General features: G+C 41.8%; 1 protein-coding gene across 4 annotated transcripts in view; it reads right to left on the bottom strand.

Moving 5' to 3' along the window:
• The window catches only part of GK5 (glycerol kinase 5), an 81,521-nt gene extending 68,117 nt beyond the window's left edge, over positions 1–13,404 (bottom strand). The window contains exons 1-4 of one of the 4 annotated variants that reach the window (XM_081827373.1): positions 13,120–13,257; positions 12,729–12,839; positions 4,740–4,833; positions 1,608–1,683 (exon numbers count right to left, since the gene is read on the bottom strand). In XM_081827373.1, the coding sequence (XP_081683499.1) occupies positions 1,608–1,669 (62 nt within the window). In that variant the 5' untranslated portion in view covers positions 1,670–1,683; positions 4,740–4,833; positions 12,729–12,839; positions 13,120–13,257. Of the gene's footprint in view, positions 1–1,607; positions 1,684–4,739; positions 4,834–12,728; positions 12,840–13,119 lie in introns of all 4 variants that reach the window. The other 3 variants (XM_081827364.1, XM_081827360.1, XM_081827378.1) reach the window with 3 other exon arrangements.
• Between the last annotated feature and the right edge of the window lie 4,125 nt (positions 13,405–17,529).

Raw genomic sequence — 17,529 nt, forward strand, 5'->3', positions numbered from 1 at the left:
CTAGGGGTGTGGGGTGCTACTGGTATCTGGTGGGCAGAGACCAGGGATGCTGCTAAACACCCTACAATGCCCAGGATAGCCCCCAACAACAAGGAATCATTGGCCCAAAATGTCAATGGCGCCACTATTTAGAAACTACATCTACACAGATGACTTTCGTTCCTTTTTTCTTTCATCTGACTTGCTATGCCCAACACACTGGGTGGGAAGTTTGGGGAAGGCAGAGGGGGACTGCAGATGCAGGCAACCATCTGAGATACATATGCCCTGAAAGAAAGAGCACTTATCTAGAGGAAATGAGTCATGCCTTAGTTAAACCAGACAGACGTTCTAACCACCTTTGGGGTATCTCCACATTCACATGTCCCAAACCAAACACTTTTATCATATTCCCTTCCACCCACCCTCATCACCATCTAACTCATTCCTCCTCTAATGTTCTCTATAATTTCAATCATATCCCCCCAAACATCAAGGCCAGAAATATTGGTAAAGTTAAACTTCTTCCTCTAACCTAATACTGAAATAATGGCCAAGATCTTGTGAATTCAGCCCGATTACGTTTCTTACACTTATCCCTACTTCTTATATCTACTACTTTTCTTCCCCACTGCCCCATGCTCAAGATGCCCTTTGGAGTCTAGTGCTTTCTAACAAAGAAACATTTTATAGAGTTTTGTGGTTGTTGTTATTGTTTTTGAAGAAACTCATGTTGGGGAACCTGGGTGGCTCAGTCAGTTAAGCATCTGCCTTTGGCTCAGGTCATGCATGATCCTGGAGTGCCGGGATCCAGCCCTGCATCTGGCTCCCTGCTCAGCGGGCAGCCTGCTTCTCCCTCTAACCCTCACCCCATTCTCATGCTCTCTCTCGCTCTCTCTTTCTCTCTTTCAAATAAATAAATAAAATATTAAAAAAAAGTTTAAAGAAACTCATGTTGACGGCAATACGGGCATAGTAGAAAGAGCATGTTTGGGGTCAAAAAACAAATCTGGAACCTTGACTCTATTTATTAACTGAGTGGCCTTGAACCACTTACTTATCTCACTGAGCCCTGGTTTCTTTCTCTGTAAAAAAGACATAATACCTAAATAACAAGTTTGTTTGTTAGGATAATAGAACCTGAAATATCATAGATATTCACTATACGGTAGCCATTATAATTGTGTTTAATTTACACATACCTCATATGCTGTAGGTACTTAAATACTAAATTTGGAGTAGACTGAAAACATAAACCATAATTATAGAATTGTGTTTATGAAACTTGTTAGGCTCTCCTGAATCTTTTTCGTTATAAGCTAATTTTTAAGATTTCAATCCATGCTTATTTGAAAAACTAACTTATGTCAAAAGAAAGGAGTGGAGAATTTTAATGACAGTAACAATACTTTTTATTGTTATCATTTTATGTAAGTCAAGTCCAGATAACATGCAGGGAGCGTATTTTACAATGCCAGAAAGTAGGCCCACTTTCATCTCTCTTATCCAAGTAAACTGCTATTAATTCACCAATTTAAAACTCTCCAAAAAGGTTTCACAGCAACGTAGCAACATATTCACTGTGGTACGAACCCAGCAACAGAATGCTTAGCACACAATGCACTTACTTGTTCCACGTAATAAAAGTTGCTCTCTGTGTTGAAATGCCAAGACCAACAATTTGATTCATCTCTATTCCTGCAGCTAAAAATAAAGATAGGTAAAACACATTGTTTAAAAGCCAGTGAAGTTTTTCTTTACAATATTACAGCATGGGAAATAAATCATCCAATATAATATTTAAGAAAAACATCTGGGTTTAGCATTTAGTAACATAATTGGAGCTAATGAAGGAAGCATTACTAAGATGACTTTGTAGTAATTTCTTACTTAAAGGGAAAAAGTTCATATTCTAATAATAACAAAATGGGCTTTTTGCTTTAAATGTTAGAAAAAAAGCAAACACTACTCAAAGTAAGTTGGATTGTATTTTCTTCTTGATAACACTAAAAGACTGATCTTAATTCAAGTAATGATCAACCTATGAAAATTAATAAAGGGAAACCTCTCTAAAACGTAGTCAGGGCCATACCACTGGGTCAATTACAGGAAGACCTACCAATTACAGACCCCAAGAGAAGACTCCTCAGCAGGAAAGAATCAGCAATTATAGGTCCTAACAGGAAAAGATGTACTTTGCATCTCCTATAATAAATCTACTACCCCAGCCAATGAAAAACCATCATTACCCCAAACTCTTGCCTTTCTCCAATGGACTATAGTTAAAAACAATCCTTCCCAACCTCTTTCTCCTTTTCCACAAAATAACATTCCTTTCCTTTGTTTGCTGGACTTGCCTATGGTTTTTGCCATAGCTTGCTTGTCCCAAATTGTTATTCCTGAATAGGAATAAGGTCACCATACCATAATAGAAGCTGGTTGATGACAATAAAGGAAAACTCCCAGGGAAAATAGTATAATTACTGAAGCTTAGATCTTATTTTCCAACAAACAGATGCTAAGATGCAAATAAAAACATGGTCTTTCTGGGGCCCCTGGGTGGCTAAGTCTGTTAAGCGTCTGCCTTCAGCTCAGGTCATGATCCCAGGGTCCTGGGATCCAATCTGTGTCTGGTTCCTTGCTCAGCAGGGAGCCTGCTTCTCCCTCTCCCTCTGCTGCTCCCCCTGGTTGTGCGCTCTCTCTCTCTCTCTCTCTCTCTCGCTATCTCTCTCTCTGTCAAATAAATAAACAAAATCTTTAAAAAAAAGAAAAAAAAACATGGTCTCTCTGGTTCATAGTTCTTAAAATATAGCTACTGGAGTATTTTTTTGTGATGCTCTTTTAGAAGAGTAATTTATCCCGCTAGGAAAATTAGGTACCACTTCAATTTGAGCACCAAGAAAGACAAATCACCCCCAGTACAGTACTCCTCCCCAAAATATTTAACCTGAATCTAATCATGGGGAAATAAATCAAGACAACAGCAAAATGCAGAACCGTCTAATAAACTGGTCTATACCTCTGAAAACTGTCAATACCATGAATAACATGCTCTAGATTAAAAGAGACTAGTAAATAAATAAATAAATAAATAAATAAATAAATAAATAAAGACCAGACAGACTGATTGCTAAATGCAATGCCTCACATTTGGATGCATTCTGGATTGGAAAAAAGTGATTAATGACTGAGATAAGAGGAATATTGAAGATTAAGTATTAGAAAATATTACTGTATTAATGTTAAATTTCCTCTGTGATATGTGCAGTGTGTTTATATAAGAGAATTCTCCTTTCTTTTGGAGATAATGCTGATGTATTTAGGGACAACAGGTTATTATGTCAAACCAACCCTTTTAACCGGGTCAAAAAAAGAGTTTGTAAAGAATGGTAAACACTGCTTAACATGTTTGAATCTGGGAAAGGCAAACAGGTGTTCCATGTACTATTCTTGCAGCTTTTTAAGTAAATTTTGAAGTATTTCAAACCAAAAAGGCAAGAAGGAGAAGCAACTGAGCCACAAAAATGAAGTAAAAGATCTTTTAGTATATGTGCTGCCGAAGCGAGCACGAAGTAAAAGATCTTTTAGAATTCACATTTACAAGTCAGCTTTTGCCACATTCTTAAAGAAAGTTGCACTGAAAATGTCCTTAAAGGGCTAAGATTTCGGGCGCCTGGGTGGCTCAGTAGGTTAAGCATCTGGCTTCGGGTCAGGTCACGATCCCGGGGTCCTGGGATTGAGCCCCACATCGGGCTTACTGCTCAGAGGGAAGCCTGCTTCTCCCTCTGGCTCTGCACCCCCTGCTTGTGTGTGCTCTCTCTAACAAAAAAAAAAAAAAAAAAAAAGCAAGCAAGCAAGCAAGCAAGCGAGCGAGCGAGCGAGCGCGCGCGCCTGGGTGGCTCAGTCGTTAAGTGTCTGCCTTCGGCTCAGGTCATGGTCCCAGGGTCCTGGGATCGAGTTCCGCATCAGGCTTCCTGCTCGGTAGGAAGCCTGCTTCTCCCTCTCCCACTCCCCCTGTGTGTTCCCCCTCTTGCTGTGTCTCTCTGTGTCAAATAAATAAATAAAATCTTAAAAAAAAAAAGAAAATTTAAGAAAGAAAGAAAGAAAAGAGCTAATATTTCCCACCGTGACTATGGCCAAGACTTTGCATCAAGAGGCCACACAAAAAAATGAAAACAAAAATAAAAACTTGTTTAACAATAAAGGTAACTCGGGGCACCTGGGTGGCTCAGCAGGTTAAGCATCTGCCTTTGGCTCAGGTCATGAGCAGAGCCTGGCAAGGAGCCTGCTTTTCCCTCTTCCTCTACCCCTCCCCTTGTTTGTGCTCTCTCTCTCTCATTCTCTCTCTCGAATGAATAAATAAAATCTTAAAAAAAAAAAAAAAGGAATAAAGCTGTAAATTCCTGAGAGCAGGAACTGTGGGTTCTAATTTTGTTTATAACCCTCTAGTATTTTGTACATAACAGAAGTCGAATGAGCACTAGCCACAACCTGGAATGAAGAAGGAAAATGAACCTTTATACTGTATTGAAAAAAGATTTAAACCAGAGGACAGAGAGAGTTGCTGTTACCTTTCCTTGACAAAGTGGTTAACTATTAACCACAGATGTCTGCTGAAAAAATACTAGGAAATTTTACCCCAGTAAAACAACATTCCTGTAATTATAATTTAGGAAACCCATAAAATTCTACAGACTGAGGAACACTCTTACTACAAACAAAATACACTTTATTATTTTTATTTTTGCAAGCCTAATTACCTTTAACAGATTCCTTTATTACAGTTACAAACTGAAGCCAGAGAACATCGGGATCAATTTCAACCCAGCCAGCTTGAGGATAAAGATTTTCTATCTATTTAGAAAAAGAAAATTTAGTAAAAACAACATTAGATCAAGTCAATAATATCTGGGTCTTAAAATTTTTTAAATGGTTAAAATGATTACAACATGATTTCATTTATTATCTAATTCATTTTTATTGTTAAAATGGAAAATATGAAATAAAGTTTTCCTCAGTTCATGAATTTACAGAAAATTTTAGCTTTCTTTGTTTTATCTTTACTTTCCAAGTTTTCTATAATGAAGACGTACCATTTTTATGAGAAAAATTTTTTAAAAAAACAAAAATTAACAAAGTGCCAAGTTCTGATTCAGACTATGATGGAGGAAGCACACTCCACCCTGTCTCCACCACTGAATGCAGAGATAAAACCTGGACCGAATGCATGTGGACTCTAAAAAGTCTACGGGGGCAGGAAGATAGGGGAAGATAAGAATTCCAGTACTACTAACTGGTGGTGAGTTTCCCATTTTTTTCCTGATATTCCCTGGCCTAGACTCAAGCAAGTCCATAAACCCAGAAGTGGGTACCAGGATCAGCGGAAACTCCAGAAGCTCTCATGTTTTGGCTAACACTCAAGAGAGAATGGGAGAAGTCCCCCATATATCTTTTTTTCTCCCGCTTGCCTCCATACTTTTGTACCCAGGTTATCTTGTAGTAGTGGTTGCACCAGTAATCTCAAGGACCTAAAATACTGAAGGAGGTAAAACTTCTCCAACCAGAGGAGGTGTGGCCCAAGACCGCCATGTTTTGTTTTTTTTGGTTTGTTTCTCTCTCTGTGCTTTTGATGTGTAGCCCAGCTGTGGGCATAGGAAGTGCCGGCAGAGTAGGGTAATGAAAGCTCCAGCTTTCTGGCAAGAGGAGCCAAAAGGGGAAACTCAGGGAACCAAAAAGTGCCAGGACAATCTCAGAGAGGGAGGAGCTTGGGAAAGCTCCTCCAGAAAGTTGCGTATGAATTCCAAAGTTCACCTCGAAGCTGTACCTGTTTGAACATAATCTAAACAGCATAGCAAAGATATAAAGAACTAAGGGACAGACCCCTACCCAGGTGCCAGACTGGCTACTGGGTGGCACATTCACAGGGCAGATGCAAACAGTACTGCCAAGATTTTGGAAATGACAAACACTGAAACCAAGGTCCACAAAAGACTGGTAGAATTTGAGGGCGCCTGGGTGGCTCAGTTGTTAAGCGTCTGCCTTCGGCTCAGGTCGTGATCCCAGGGTCCTGGGATTGAGCCCCGCGTTGGGCTCCCTGCTCCGCGGGAAGCCTGCTTCTCCCTCTCCCACTCCCCCTGCTTGTGTTCCCTCTCTCGCTGTGTCTCTCTCTGTCAAATAAATAAATAAAATATTAAAAAAAAAAAAAAAAAGACTGGTAGAATTTGTAGCTTGAACCCAACTGCATTAATTGCCTGGTAAAAGAAAAATAGCAACGTTCATCATAGGATTTACACAAGACCCTGAGTCTTATAACACTATATTCAAAATGTCCATGATATAATCTGAAATTACCAGGTATATGAAGAACTAGAAAAATCTCACCTCACATGGGAAAAGATAATAGATACCAATGCCAAGATGACAGATACCTGATCAAGACTTCATAAGCAGCTACTACAAAAATGTTCCAAGAACAACGGGCAAATTCTTTTGAAACAAATGGCAAGATAGAAAGTCTCAGCCAAGAAATATAAGACAAAAGGAAACCAAAATAAAATTTTTAGAATTGAAAAATACAATAATTAGGAGAATGGGAGAAATGGAGAGATGCTGGTCAAGGGGAGTACAAACTTTCAGTTATAAGATGAATAAGTTCTGGAGACCTAATATACGCATGGTGACTATAGTTAATAATAATGTACTGTACACCTGAAATTTGCTAAGAGAGCAGTTCTCAAGTGTTCTCAACACACACACACATACACAAATAGTAACTATGTGAGGTAATGGGTATGTAATCGTTTTACAATGTATATGTGTACCAAAACATCATGTTGTACACCTTACCTATATGCAACTTTTGTCAATCATACCTCAGTAAAGCTGGAAAAATCAATTTAAAAAAGAAAAATATAATAATTAAAATAAACATACTGAATGGGCTCAATAGTAGAATAAAAATAACAGAAGAAAGTCAGTAAACCAAAGATAGATCAATAGAATTTATCTAACTTCAATAACAGAAAGAAAAAATATTGGAAAAAAAGAATGAATAAAGCCTCAGGGATCTATGAGACAGGAGCAAAGGGTCTAGTATTTATGAGCATCAGAGTCCCCAAAGAAGGAAAGAAAAGAGTTCAGTGCAAAAAAAAAAAAATTACTTCAGGGAAGTAATAGTGCTAAAAACTTTCCAAGTTCAGTGGAAGATTTAAAATCTACATATTCAAGAAACTTAGAAGACTCCTAAAAGGATAAGTCCAAAGCATTACACATTCAGATCCAGCATAATTAAAATGTTGAAAACCAAACTAAGGAAAAATCCTGAAAGCAGCCACACATGTTACATATATAGAACAATGATTCTGTATGGCTGCAGATTTCTCATCAGAGCCATGGAGGCCAGGAGGAAGTGGCTCAACATTTTTAAAGTGCTAAAGAAATGCCATCTACAATTGTATATCAAAATCCCCCAGTAGAATTTTTGTAGATACAGACATGATGATTCTAAAATTTATAGGAAAAAGCAAAAGAACTAAAATAACCCAAACAATGCTGACAAAGCCTAAAACTGGAGGAACCACACTACATAATTTTAAGACTTACTATAATGTTACATTAATCAAAACAATGTGCTACTAGCATAAAAACAGACAAATAGGGGTGCCTGGGTGGCTCAGTTGGTTAAGCATCCAACTCTTGATTTTGGCTTAGGTCATGATCTCAGGGTCCTGAGATCCAGCCTAGAGCTGGGCTCAGTGCGGAGCGTGGAGCGGAGTCTGCTTGTTCCTCTCCCTCCCCCCACTTGCTCTCTCTCTCTCCCCCTCTAAAATAAATAAAATCTTTTTTAAAAAAATAGACAAATAGGTATCAATGGAACAGAGTCCAGAAATAGACTGACACAAATAAAGCTAATTCATTTTTGACAAGTGTATACAAGGCAATTCAGTGGAAAAAAAAAATAGCTTTTTCAACAGATGGAACAATCAGACACCTATATGCAAAAAAATTAACTTCAACCTCACATCTTAAACAAAACTTAACTCAAAACTGATCACAGGTCTAAATTTAAGACATAAAACTGCAAAATGTTTAGACGAAAACACAGGAAAAAAATCTTTGTGATGTGGGGTTAGGTGAAGAGCTCTTAGACATGACACCAGAATTACCATTCACAAAACAGAGAAATTGATAAATTGGACTTCATCAAAATTAAAAACATTTGCCCTGCAAAAGACAGTTAAGAAAATGAAAAGACAAAGTGTAGACTGATTTAAAATATCTGTAAATCACACATCCAACACAGGACTTACATTCAGAATATATGAAGAAATCTCAAAATTCAACAGTAAGAAAACAAACAACCCAATCAAAAAATGAGCAAAAGACTTGAACAGGCACTTTGCCAAAGAAGATATATATGGATAGCAAATATGCATAGAGAAATATTCAACATCACTAAACATTAGGAAAATGCAAATCAAAACCACAATGAGATACCACTACATCTATCAGAATGCATAAAATAAAAAACACTAACAATTTCAAGTGTCAGTGAAGAACATGTGGAACTCTTACACATTGCTGGTGGAAATGGGAGGGGTATGACTACAAAGGGCTAGCATGAGGGAGTTTTTTGGATTACTCCTACGTTGGCTAAAAATCACAGAACTTATTCACCAAAAAGGCAATTTTACTGTAAGTTATTTAAAACATAAAAAGAAGCCATGGCTTCAGTTTAACATGATGGCTTAAACCTACATATCTTATCTCCAATTCCTCTCAAGATTCCATTAAAATAAAAATGTTAAAAGGGTTTATGCAGAGAGACAATGCTAAGAGAGCAAACAGGCTCAGGCCAGGTTTTAACAAAATGTTTTTAATATGAACAGTGAGTGGGTTGGTGGCACATGGCTAAACAGAGGAGAAAACTGGTACTTCACTCCCTCCTCAGATGACCACATCTTTGCTCAACCCCTGGCAGAGATGCTATGGTAAAATCCTGAAAAGTAGAGGTCCCTCCAAAGACTGGGATGCCAGATGAGGCTGAACCCAAGATTGGTTCAAAGTCTTTAAAAGGATCCCCAATCCCCAATCCCTTCCTCCAGCCAGATCACTGCCCCTCCCTAACCAGGCAGAAGGTAAAAGGTTTACTCTCCAAAGGGACTGAACCAGAAGAACGTTTTCTTTGCAAATACCAGATATAGCTGAGTAGGGTAAGACTACTGAGTGGTACTGAAAATAGGAACGACCAGGGCGCTCAGTGGGTGGCTCAGTCGTTAAGCATCTCGTCTGCCTTCAGCTCAGGTCAAGATCCCAGCATCCTGGGATGGAGCCCCGCGTCAGGCTCCCTGCTCCTCGGGAAGCCTACTTCTCCCTCTCCCACTCCCCCAGCTTGTGTTCACTCTCTCACTGTGTCTCTCTCTGTCAAATAAATAAAATCTTAAAAAAAAAGAAAGAAAGAAAATAGGAACAACCAAAAACCAACCAAAGATCTAACATGTAAGAAAAGACCAAAATAAAGACAAGGAATGCTGAGGAAACAGGGAACATGTGGGAAGCTTGAGGGTGACAAGGTGTGATATGAAAAAAGGATCTACTACTCCCTGGTGAGTTCCCAGAGACAGACTTAACAAAATCTATTCCCCTTCTATCAAATAATATGTTTTTTCTATGCAAGACTTTCATGACCACAGACGAATGCCTCAACTGCAATAAACACTTCCTCATCCCAAAAAACTCAAAAAACTTGAAGATGGCGCTGCAGGGTCAATCCCCTCCACTCCACCAGCCCGGAGAGCTCACTATTCCCAAACATGTCACAATAGTGAAATCTCCTCCTGTACCGAAGGAAGACCAAACCAAAATTAGACAAGAGGATAACCAAAGCTAAGAAGATTTGTTTTGCTGATTACAAACAAAACAAAACACAGCAAACAACCAGAATTTTTCAAGACTGTCCAGAAGGGTACACACTAGTACAGATTGTACTGTTCTCCTTGGACTGGCCTTTCTGTCCTGTTCTTCCAACCAAGATGTTATTATTCTTCATGGTTTCTCACATATAGCGTCACGTTCCAATGGGAAACATGATAAATTTTCTCCTTAAAACTAGAAACATCAAATATTGACGTGTGGATTTTCAAATCTGAATACTATTCTGGTATATAACACCAATACTTAAGAATCTATACAAAAATTTTTTAAAAATACAAATTATAAAAAATAAAATAAAAAATACAAATTATAGGGGCGCCTGGGTGGCTCAGTCGTTAAGTGTCTGCCTTCGGCTCAGGTCATGATCCCAGGGTCCTAGGATCGAGCCCCGCATCGGGCTCCCTGCTCAGCGGGAAGCCTGCTTCTCCCTCTCCCACTCCCCCTGCTTGTGCTCTCTCTCGCGCTGTATCTCTCTCTGTCAAATAAATAAATAAAATCTTTAAAAAAAATACAAATTATAGAAAAAGCCTAAAAATGTATCTCTGCTATTAAAAAATGAATGCCACAAGAAATAAAACTGGTCTTCTGAGAGGCCTAGTACTAGCTTCTTAACATAAAGGGTTCATGTTTGGGATTTCAATTTTAATTAAAAGACCAATACAGCCTATTATGTTCTTATCTCTAAGGGTGATCTCTTCACTTTTTCTTTCTCTGTCTCTCTTTTAAACTATTTACGTGGCAATATCAGTCAAATCCTATACTAAGAGGTTTTGGGTTTCTATTATATATAGTCTTATCATCATATTAGCAGAGATGTGATTTTCGCTTGAGAAAATAAACAAAAGTTCTGTGTCCAATCCAGTTTCATGAAGCAAACTGAATTCCTAATACTTCGATTAAATGCAATTCAATGATTTATTCTGTACCCATGAGGTAATAAATCATGTGCTAAGTAGCAATGTAGGCCAAGAACCTTTTCCTCAAAGAACTTCAAGTATCCAAGGGCGCCTGGGTGGCTCAGTCATTAAGCGTCTGCCTTTGGCTCAGGTCATGATCTCAGGGTCCTGGGATAGAGCCCTGCATGGGCCTCCCTGGTTGGCAGGGAGCCTGCTTCTCCCTCTCCTGCTTCTCCCTCTCCCACTCCCCCTGCTTGTGTTCCCTCTCTCGCTGTCTCTGTCTCTGTCAAAAAATAAATAAAATCTTAAAAAAAACCCTCCAGCTATCTGAAATAAATGACCAATTTCCGGTTGTTCTTTTCTAATTTCTAATTCGTTATGGACCAACAATTTTTAAGACACAAATAAAACAATTTTCTAGGAAAAAATTACATACAAAATAGAATCCCAAATGTTTCATTTTTAAGATCAGCAGACATAAAACTACTCTAGTAAACTGCTACACAAGTTTCTAAATCTTAATTTCTTCATCGCTACCCCAGGTGCCCAGGAACTATACTTTAAGAAGCACTGCTATATGGGATACCTGGGTGGCTCAGTAGGTTAAGCATCTGGCTTCAGGTCAGGTCATGATCCCGGGGTCCTGGGATCGAGTCCCATATGGGGTTTCTTGCTCAAAGGGGAGCCTGCTTCTCCCTCTGCCTGCTCTGCCTGGGGCTCTCCCTGCTTGTGCTCTCTCTCTCTCTGACAAATAAAATCTTGAAAGAAAAAAAGAAGGAAAGAAAGAAAGAAAAGAACAGAACTGCTATGAACTCTTACCACAGTTGGAGAGCCATTGCTATAAACTCCTTAATCTACGTGTTTCATCCTTTGAGGGCAGGGACTTTTTATATTTTTAACTCCTATCTTTCCAGACACTTCACGGCTGAGAGTCTAAGCAAGCCATTCTAGTCTCCTGCTACTCACAGCAATCTTGATTCATAGTTTAGATTCCTACCTCGTTTCTAAAAAACAAATCATTTGTCCCGAATTATACAGCAACTGAAACTTTGTATTTTCTGACAATCCATGTCCCCCTTTGGCTCCAAATATTTCAATTAAAAAAATCCCTGCCTAAAACAAAAGTACTTTGTGTCTAGAATTATGAGGAAGACTGTGTGAAAAGTATCCTTGTGTTGTGATAAAGATTCAAAAAGGTAAGACACACACAGTCGCCAAAGGACAGTGTTCTTTCAGGTTGGGGGAGGGATGGCGTGTGTAGGGTGGGTGGGCAGTGTTTCTGCACAGGTAGCCAGAGAAGGGCCCAGCGGCTTAGTCCCAGCTCACTGTTCTGGTCCAGAAACCAGAATGAAATGAAACTCCCCCATTTTCTCAACGCAGTCACTTGGATAGATCTGCCCCTGGGCAACTGCTATGGTTAAAAACACTCTTTAAGGGGTTGGGAAGAAGAGTGAGAACTGAACAAACGGAGAATCCAGTGCTGCTGGGTGGGAATGGTTTAGGTATCTAATGGCTCCTAACACTGCTAACATAAAAAGAGGTTGATATTGGAAAGAAGGGTAAGAACACCACATCCAATCCACATTATTTTTGGTGCGCACGCAGAAATCAACACTTCATTAAAATAAGAACAGAAGAGCACCAATCTGTTGGTTGCTTTACTAAGAAGTAAGAATTTGGTAGGTTTTTCAAACCAGAAAAAGGTAGTTTTATCAATGCTCAAAGATGGAAAGGAGAAAAGTAATGACAATACAGCCTTCAAAACTTGTCCAGTTCCTCTAATATCCATGAAAATCAGTCGCTCAGATGAGGAACCAGCACTCTGAGAAGCAGTTAATAATGACAACTGAGGAACGGACAATAAATTCTATCAAGATCTGAAACACTGAAATGTAAATAAAGACGGGGTTGGAAGCCTACCGAGGAAGTGGGAAAAACCTAGCAAGTCACAAAGCACCTTCTGGTTGGATACGCGCCGCGTGCTCTGCCCTGCCCTGCGAGTCTCCGCAGTCCCACCCAGGAAAGGCGAATCTGCAGGTGATAGAAGCGAGAGAAGGAACCCGGTCACAAACCGGGCCCCTCCTGCCCTCAGCCAGAACAGGAAGGGCGCGCAGGTTTCAGCCCTGCCCTGCGAGGTAATATTGAGATCTGGCCGCTCCTCGCCCGCCGCTCAGGACCGAGGGCCCGCCGGTGCTGCAGGTGGCTGCATTCTGGCTGGATGTCGCGGACCCGGCCGCTCGCCTCCCGCGACCAGATCCCGGGTGCTCTGTGCGACCCTGACCCGCAGCCCCGACGCCCGCTCCCCGGTCACCTTCTGCACGCTGGAGCCGCGAATCAGCGTCGCGTGGTCATAGACGTGGCAGCGGATCACCGAGCTGCCCACGTCCAGCCCCAACACAAAGCGTGCGGGAGACTGGCCCGCCGCGCTCTGCTCCGGGCGCCTCTGCTCCTGGACCGCGCGCACCCCCAACATCCCGACCCTGCAAACCTCTACTCAACAACCGCCTGCGGAGAGAGCGCGTTTAGAGAGGCCCGCACTTCAGGGGCCGAGCGCGCCCCGCGGGGCCGCACCCCCCGGCCCTCCCCTCCGCGAGATCCGGGAAGCGCCCCGCCCCTGCCACGGGGCCCGCCCCAACGCCGTGACGTCACGGCTGCGCAAAAACCCTTTTGAGCCGTGTGCTGGGACTGGGCGGCGGCGTGGGGCCCTTGGAGGTGAGCGAGTTCCCAGGAACGGTGCCCGTGTTTCTTTTAACCTTAGTTGCATTTTATGAATATCTGTTAAGAAAAATAAAGTGACCTGAAAAGAAATTAGAAATGCAGCCTAAAGTATATATTAATAAACAATCCCGCCCCCCAAGACTTCTTTCCCAAGAAAACCTGGTAAAATGCACATATAATACACATCAATAAATACTTGTAAATGCAGTAACACACAGAGTAAGACCTTCCCCAACCCTCTGGTGGGGAAAAGGGGACAAAGCGTAGGGTGGCCTCTTTTACTATCAAGCCCCCAACACCCCCACCCCAGCAGTTACATTTTTTAGCCAGGAAGACCCTGTGGCAGAAAGGGGTAGAAAGGAGGCCTATGGCAATTTCGAGATTCCTGTAGCTTCAGTTCACCTGCCAAGAGCCAAGGGGCCTTCCCAGGGGGTGGTCCAGCTCCCAAGTTTGCAAGCCTGATATGTAGGGAGTAGGGAGGTGTTAATGCCTGCTTCAGCCACCTCCACCACCAGCACCACTCAAAAACACCAGTGCCTGAAAATATTCATTATCTTCTTCTTTGTAAAATTATGAAAGTAATATGGATACGTGCTTTTTGTGAAAATAGTGCCATTAAAAAGTAAAGGATCTTCATTTTGAACCAAATTGTCCTTTTGACCAAACTATTAACCAACTTGCTTTCAAGTTGGTTAATACCAAACTGGGCTATTTGGCCATATTACTGGAAGCTTGGAACGTACAACCACAAGGGTATATTCTTTTCTCTCTGTATCTTGTTCCTGTCCAGTAGTTCTCATTTATTCCAAATGGCCTCAGGATTGCTTTCACCAGTGCTTAAGTTCAGCATTTTGTTGAGTCATATATATGTTAATCCCCAGTATTATAAAGAAACCAATGACTAATGGGTCGTGTACTGGTCAGAGTTTCCCAGAGAAACAGACCCGATAGAATAGAGAGGGAGGAAGAGAAAGAGATTGGGATTTTGAGGAATGGGCTCACATGCTTGTATGGGTGGAAAGCTCCAGAAATCTGTAGAGCAGGCTAAAAGGCTAAGAATTCAGGTTAAGAGTTGATGTTACAGGAGACGCCTGGGTGGCTCAGTCGCTAAGTGTTTCTCTTCCTCTCAGGTCACAATCCCAGAGTCCTGGGATCGAGCCCCGCATCCGGCTCCCTGCTCCAGGGGACGCCTGCTTCTCCCTCTCCCACTCCCCCTGCTTGCATTCCCTTTCTCACTGTCTCTCTCTCTCTGTCAAATAAATAAATAAAATCTTTAAAAAGAGAAAAAAAGAGTTGATGTTACAGTCTTGAGTCTGAATTCTATAGGACAGCAAGCTGGAAACGCAGGCAGGGTTTCTATGTTGCAGTCTGGAGAATCTTTTCTTGTTTGGGAAACCTCAGTCTTTGCTCTTAAGGCCTTCATCTGATGGGATGAGACCCACCAACATTATGAAGGGCAGTTTGGTTTACTCGATGTCTGTTGACTTAAATGTTAATCACATCGAAAAAATACCTCACAACACCTAGATTTGTGTTTGACCGGACAACTGGGCACCCACACAGTGTGCCCATGAGCCTAGCCAAGCTGACATATAAAATCAGCTATCACAGGTCCCCTTTCACAGCAGAGAAAGCTGTTTTGAATTCCCTGATACTAATATTTAGCGTATTTCTCATACTGATAGTTCTTGGGTTTCTTGGATCCTAACACTTCTTTGTGATCCTTTTTAATAAATTGAAATCAATTATCTTGAGTGTTATCAAAGAATCGTAGAATGTAAAAACAAGAAGGACTTTAGGGACCACTTAGTCTAATGTTTCTTAATGTGTTTCCAATCTTGAACACCTTTCAGACGCTGATGGATGCTGTCTTCTGAGGATATGCTTATCTACACAAAATTTGGCATGTAATTCCAGGTGTTGGGTATGGGATACTCTAAACATGAAGATCTCAGGTTAAAAATACAGAGCTGATTTCCCTAACCTGGACAGACTTGCCTAGAAGAGGGTTGGGCAACAGAGGGATACTGTGTTTCTTCAGTGTTCATTGTTCTCTGCTGGCATCTCTTGCCCTGCTCTGCTCCCGGGGGCAAGGAGCATGTGGGCCCCAAGGCACAAGGCTCACAAACTCTGAAGGTCCCTTTGCTAGCGGGTCAGTACATTGTTCTTGATTCAGAGGCCACTGCTGCTCTGAGCTCCATCACCTGGTTGGCTTGGTCTTCATCTGGCTCCTCACCCCTCACACTCTGGGCTTGGCCTCAGAGGTAGCCCATGAGGCTGCCCTCCCAGGCTCTTCCCCACCACCATCACTTCTTACACTTTCTCTTCTTTCAGTAGAGCCCAGGATTACAGCTCATTGTACCAACCTTGCACATTCCCAAGAACTTGGACACAATTCCTCAAGGCTAGATCAGAAAGTGTGCCAGGGCCACCACACCCTATAGGGAAATGAATGGTGCTCCAAGGCTGAACCCAGGAACCTCAATGCCTTCCCGCCTCCAAGAAAACTAGTCATGGTCCCTCATTTCTAGGATGACCAACTGTCCCAGTTCGCCCTAAGCTGGGGAGTTTCTTTCCTTTTTCTTTTTCTTTTTTTTTTTAAGATTTATTTATTTATTTATTTGACAGAGAGAGAGAGAGCACAAGCAGGGGGAGCTGCAGGCAGAGGGAGAGGGGGAAGCAGACTCCCCACCGAGCAGGGAGCGCGACGTGGGGCTTGATCCCAGGACCCTGGGATCATGACCTGAGCCAAAGGCAGATGCTTAACTGACTGAGCCACCCAGGTGCCCCAACTGGGGAGTTTCTTAAAACACAGGATTTGCAATGCTAAAACCAGGACAGTCCTCACTACTCATAGACTCTTGGGGTCCGTAGGTGATTTTCTTTGGGACACTGGCTACCTCATGTGTAGGTGTCAGCCACTGCTTCTAGACATGAGCTCCCTGAGAACAGATATGGGGGCTCTTTTTTTCCTCCAAGACACACAAAGTAACTGCTCAATGACTGAGTGAACAAACAAATAAATTAGTATATGGAAGTCCCTGCCAGACACATCTGTGTGATTTGGCCAAAAGACACACAGAGTGGTGAGCCCTTCTTAGTCCCTGCATGAGTCTGGGCATGTTGTCGTATGGCCACCAATGCAGACCTTCTAATGTGTAAAGAAGGTGTGGAGTCCTGCTGGGTGCCCTAAGTTGGCTATCTGGAACTGAGCCCTGGATACCCACATGAATATCAAGCCACCTTTTTTTTTAACCCTATTTTCTGAACCCAGCCTAATTTGTATTGGACTCCTGCCTCAGCTTCCTGATCTGTATTCACTCCTGTGTCCGGAGCCCTAGCCTAAATACCACGGTGGGACAGAGGTAAATGTACCATGAAGTTAAAGAAACTTACACTTCCTGTCCCTCACTTGCATGGGTCCCTGCCCAGATCCTGAGAGGAGCCCTAGCAAACTTTTCAGAGTCCCATGCTGTACAACATTCACAAAAGTCAATTGTTTTTGTATTTTTTTCTTTAAGTAGGCCCTCCAAATTATACAAGCTTCAGCTCCCACAAAACCATAATCTTCCTGACCCTTGTATAGTCCTCAGAAATTCCCTCTTTCTCAATGCCTGGACTCACTCTTCTGGACCCCCATGTGGTAGTCCAGAATGCTGCCGTGCACCTGCTCTCAGTACCACAACCTGACTCACTGATCTGAACCCCCTGAATTCTGACAGCTGAGATTGAGTCTCTCCTCCCTACACAGTCTGGTTATGGTGGTAGGCACTGGCATCCCTCCTTGAGGCCACATTAATCAAACCCTATCCATACCTCACCACTGTTGGTTGAGGTCCTTGCCTGCCTTGCTCTTAAAGCCCATTCACACCCTGAAGCGGTCAAACCAGAAGGAATGAGGACCAAGAACTTCAAATTCTTGGGCCTGATGCTCATCAAGATCTAAAAATAAAAGAGGACTTTGGGCCCCACCAAAATCAAGAGAATTGGAAATTGAAAGGAA

The sequence above is a fragment of the Leptonychotes weddellii genome, chromosome 1, assembly GCF_054177405.1.
Source record: "Leptonychotes weddellii isolate Sample4059 chromosome 1, ASM5417740v2, whole genome shotgun sequence".
Classification (NCBI taxonomy): Eukaryota; Metazoa; Chordata; class Mammalia; order Carnivora; family Phocidae; genus Leptonychotes; species Leptonychotes weddellii.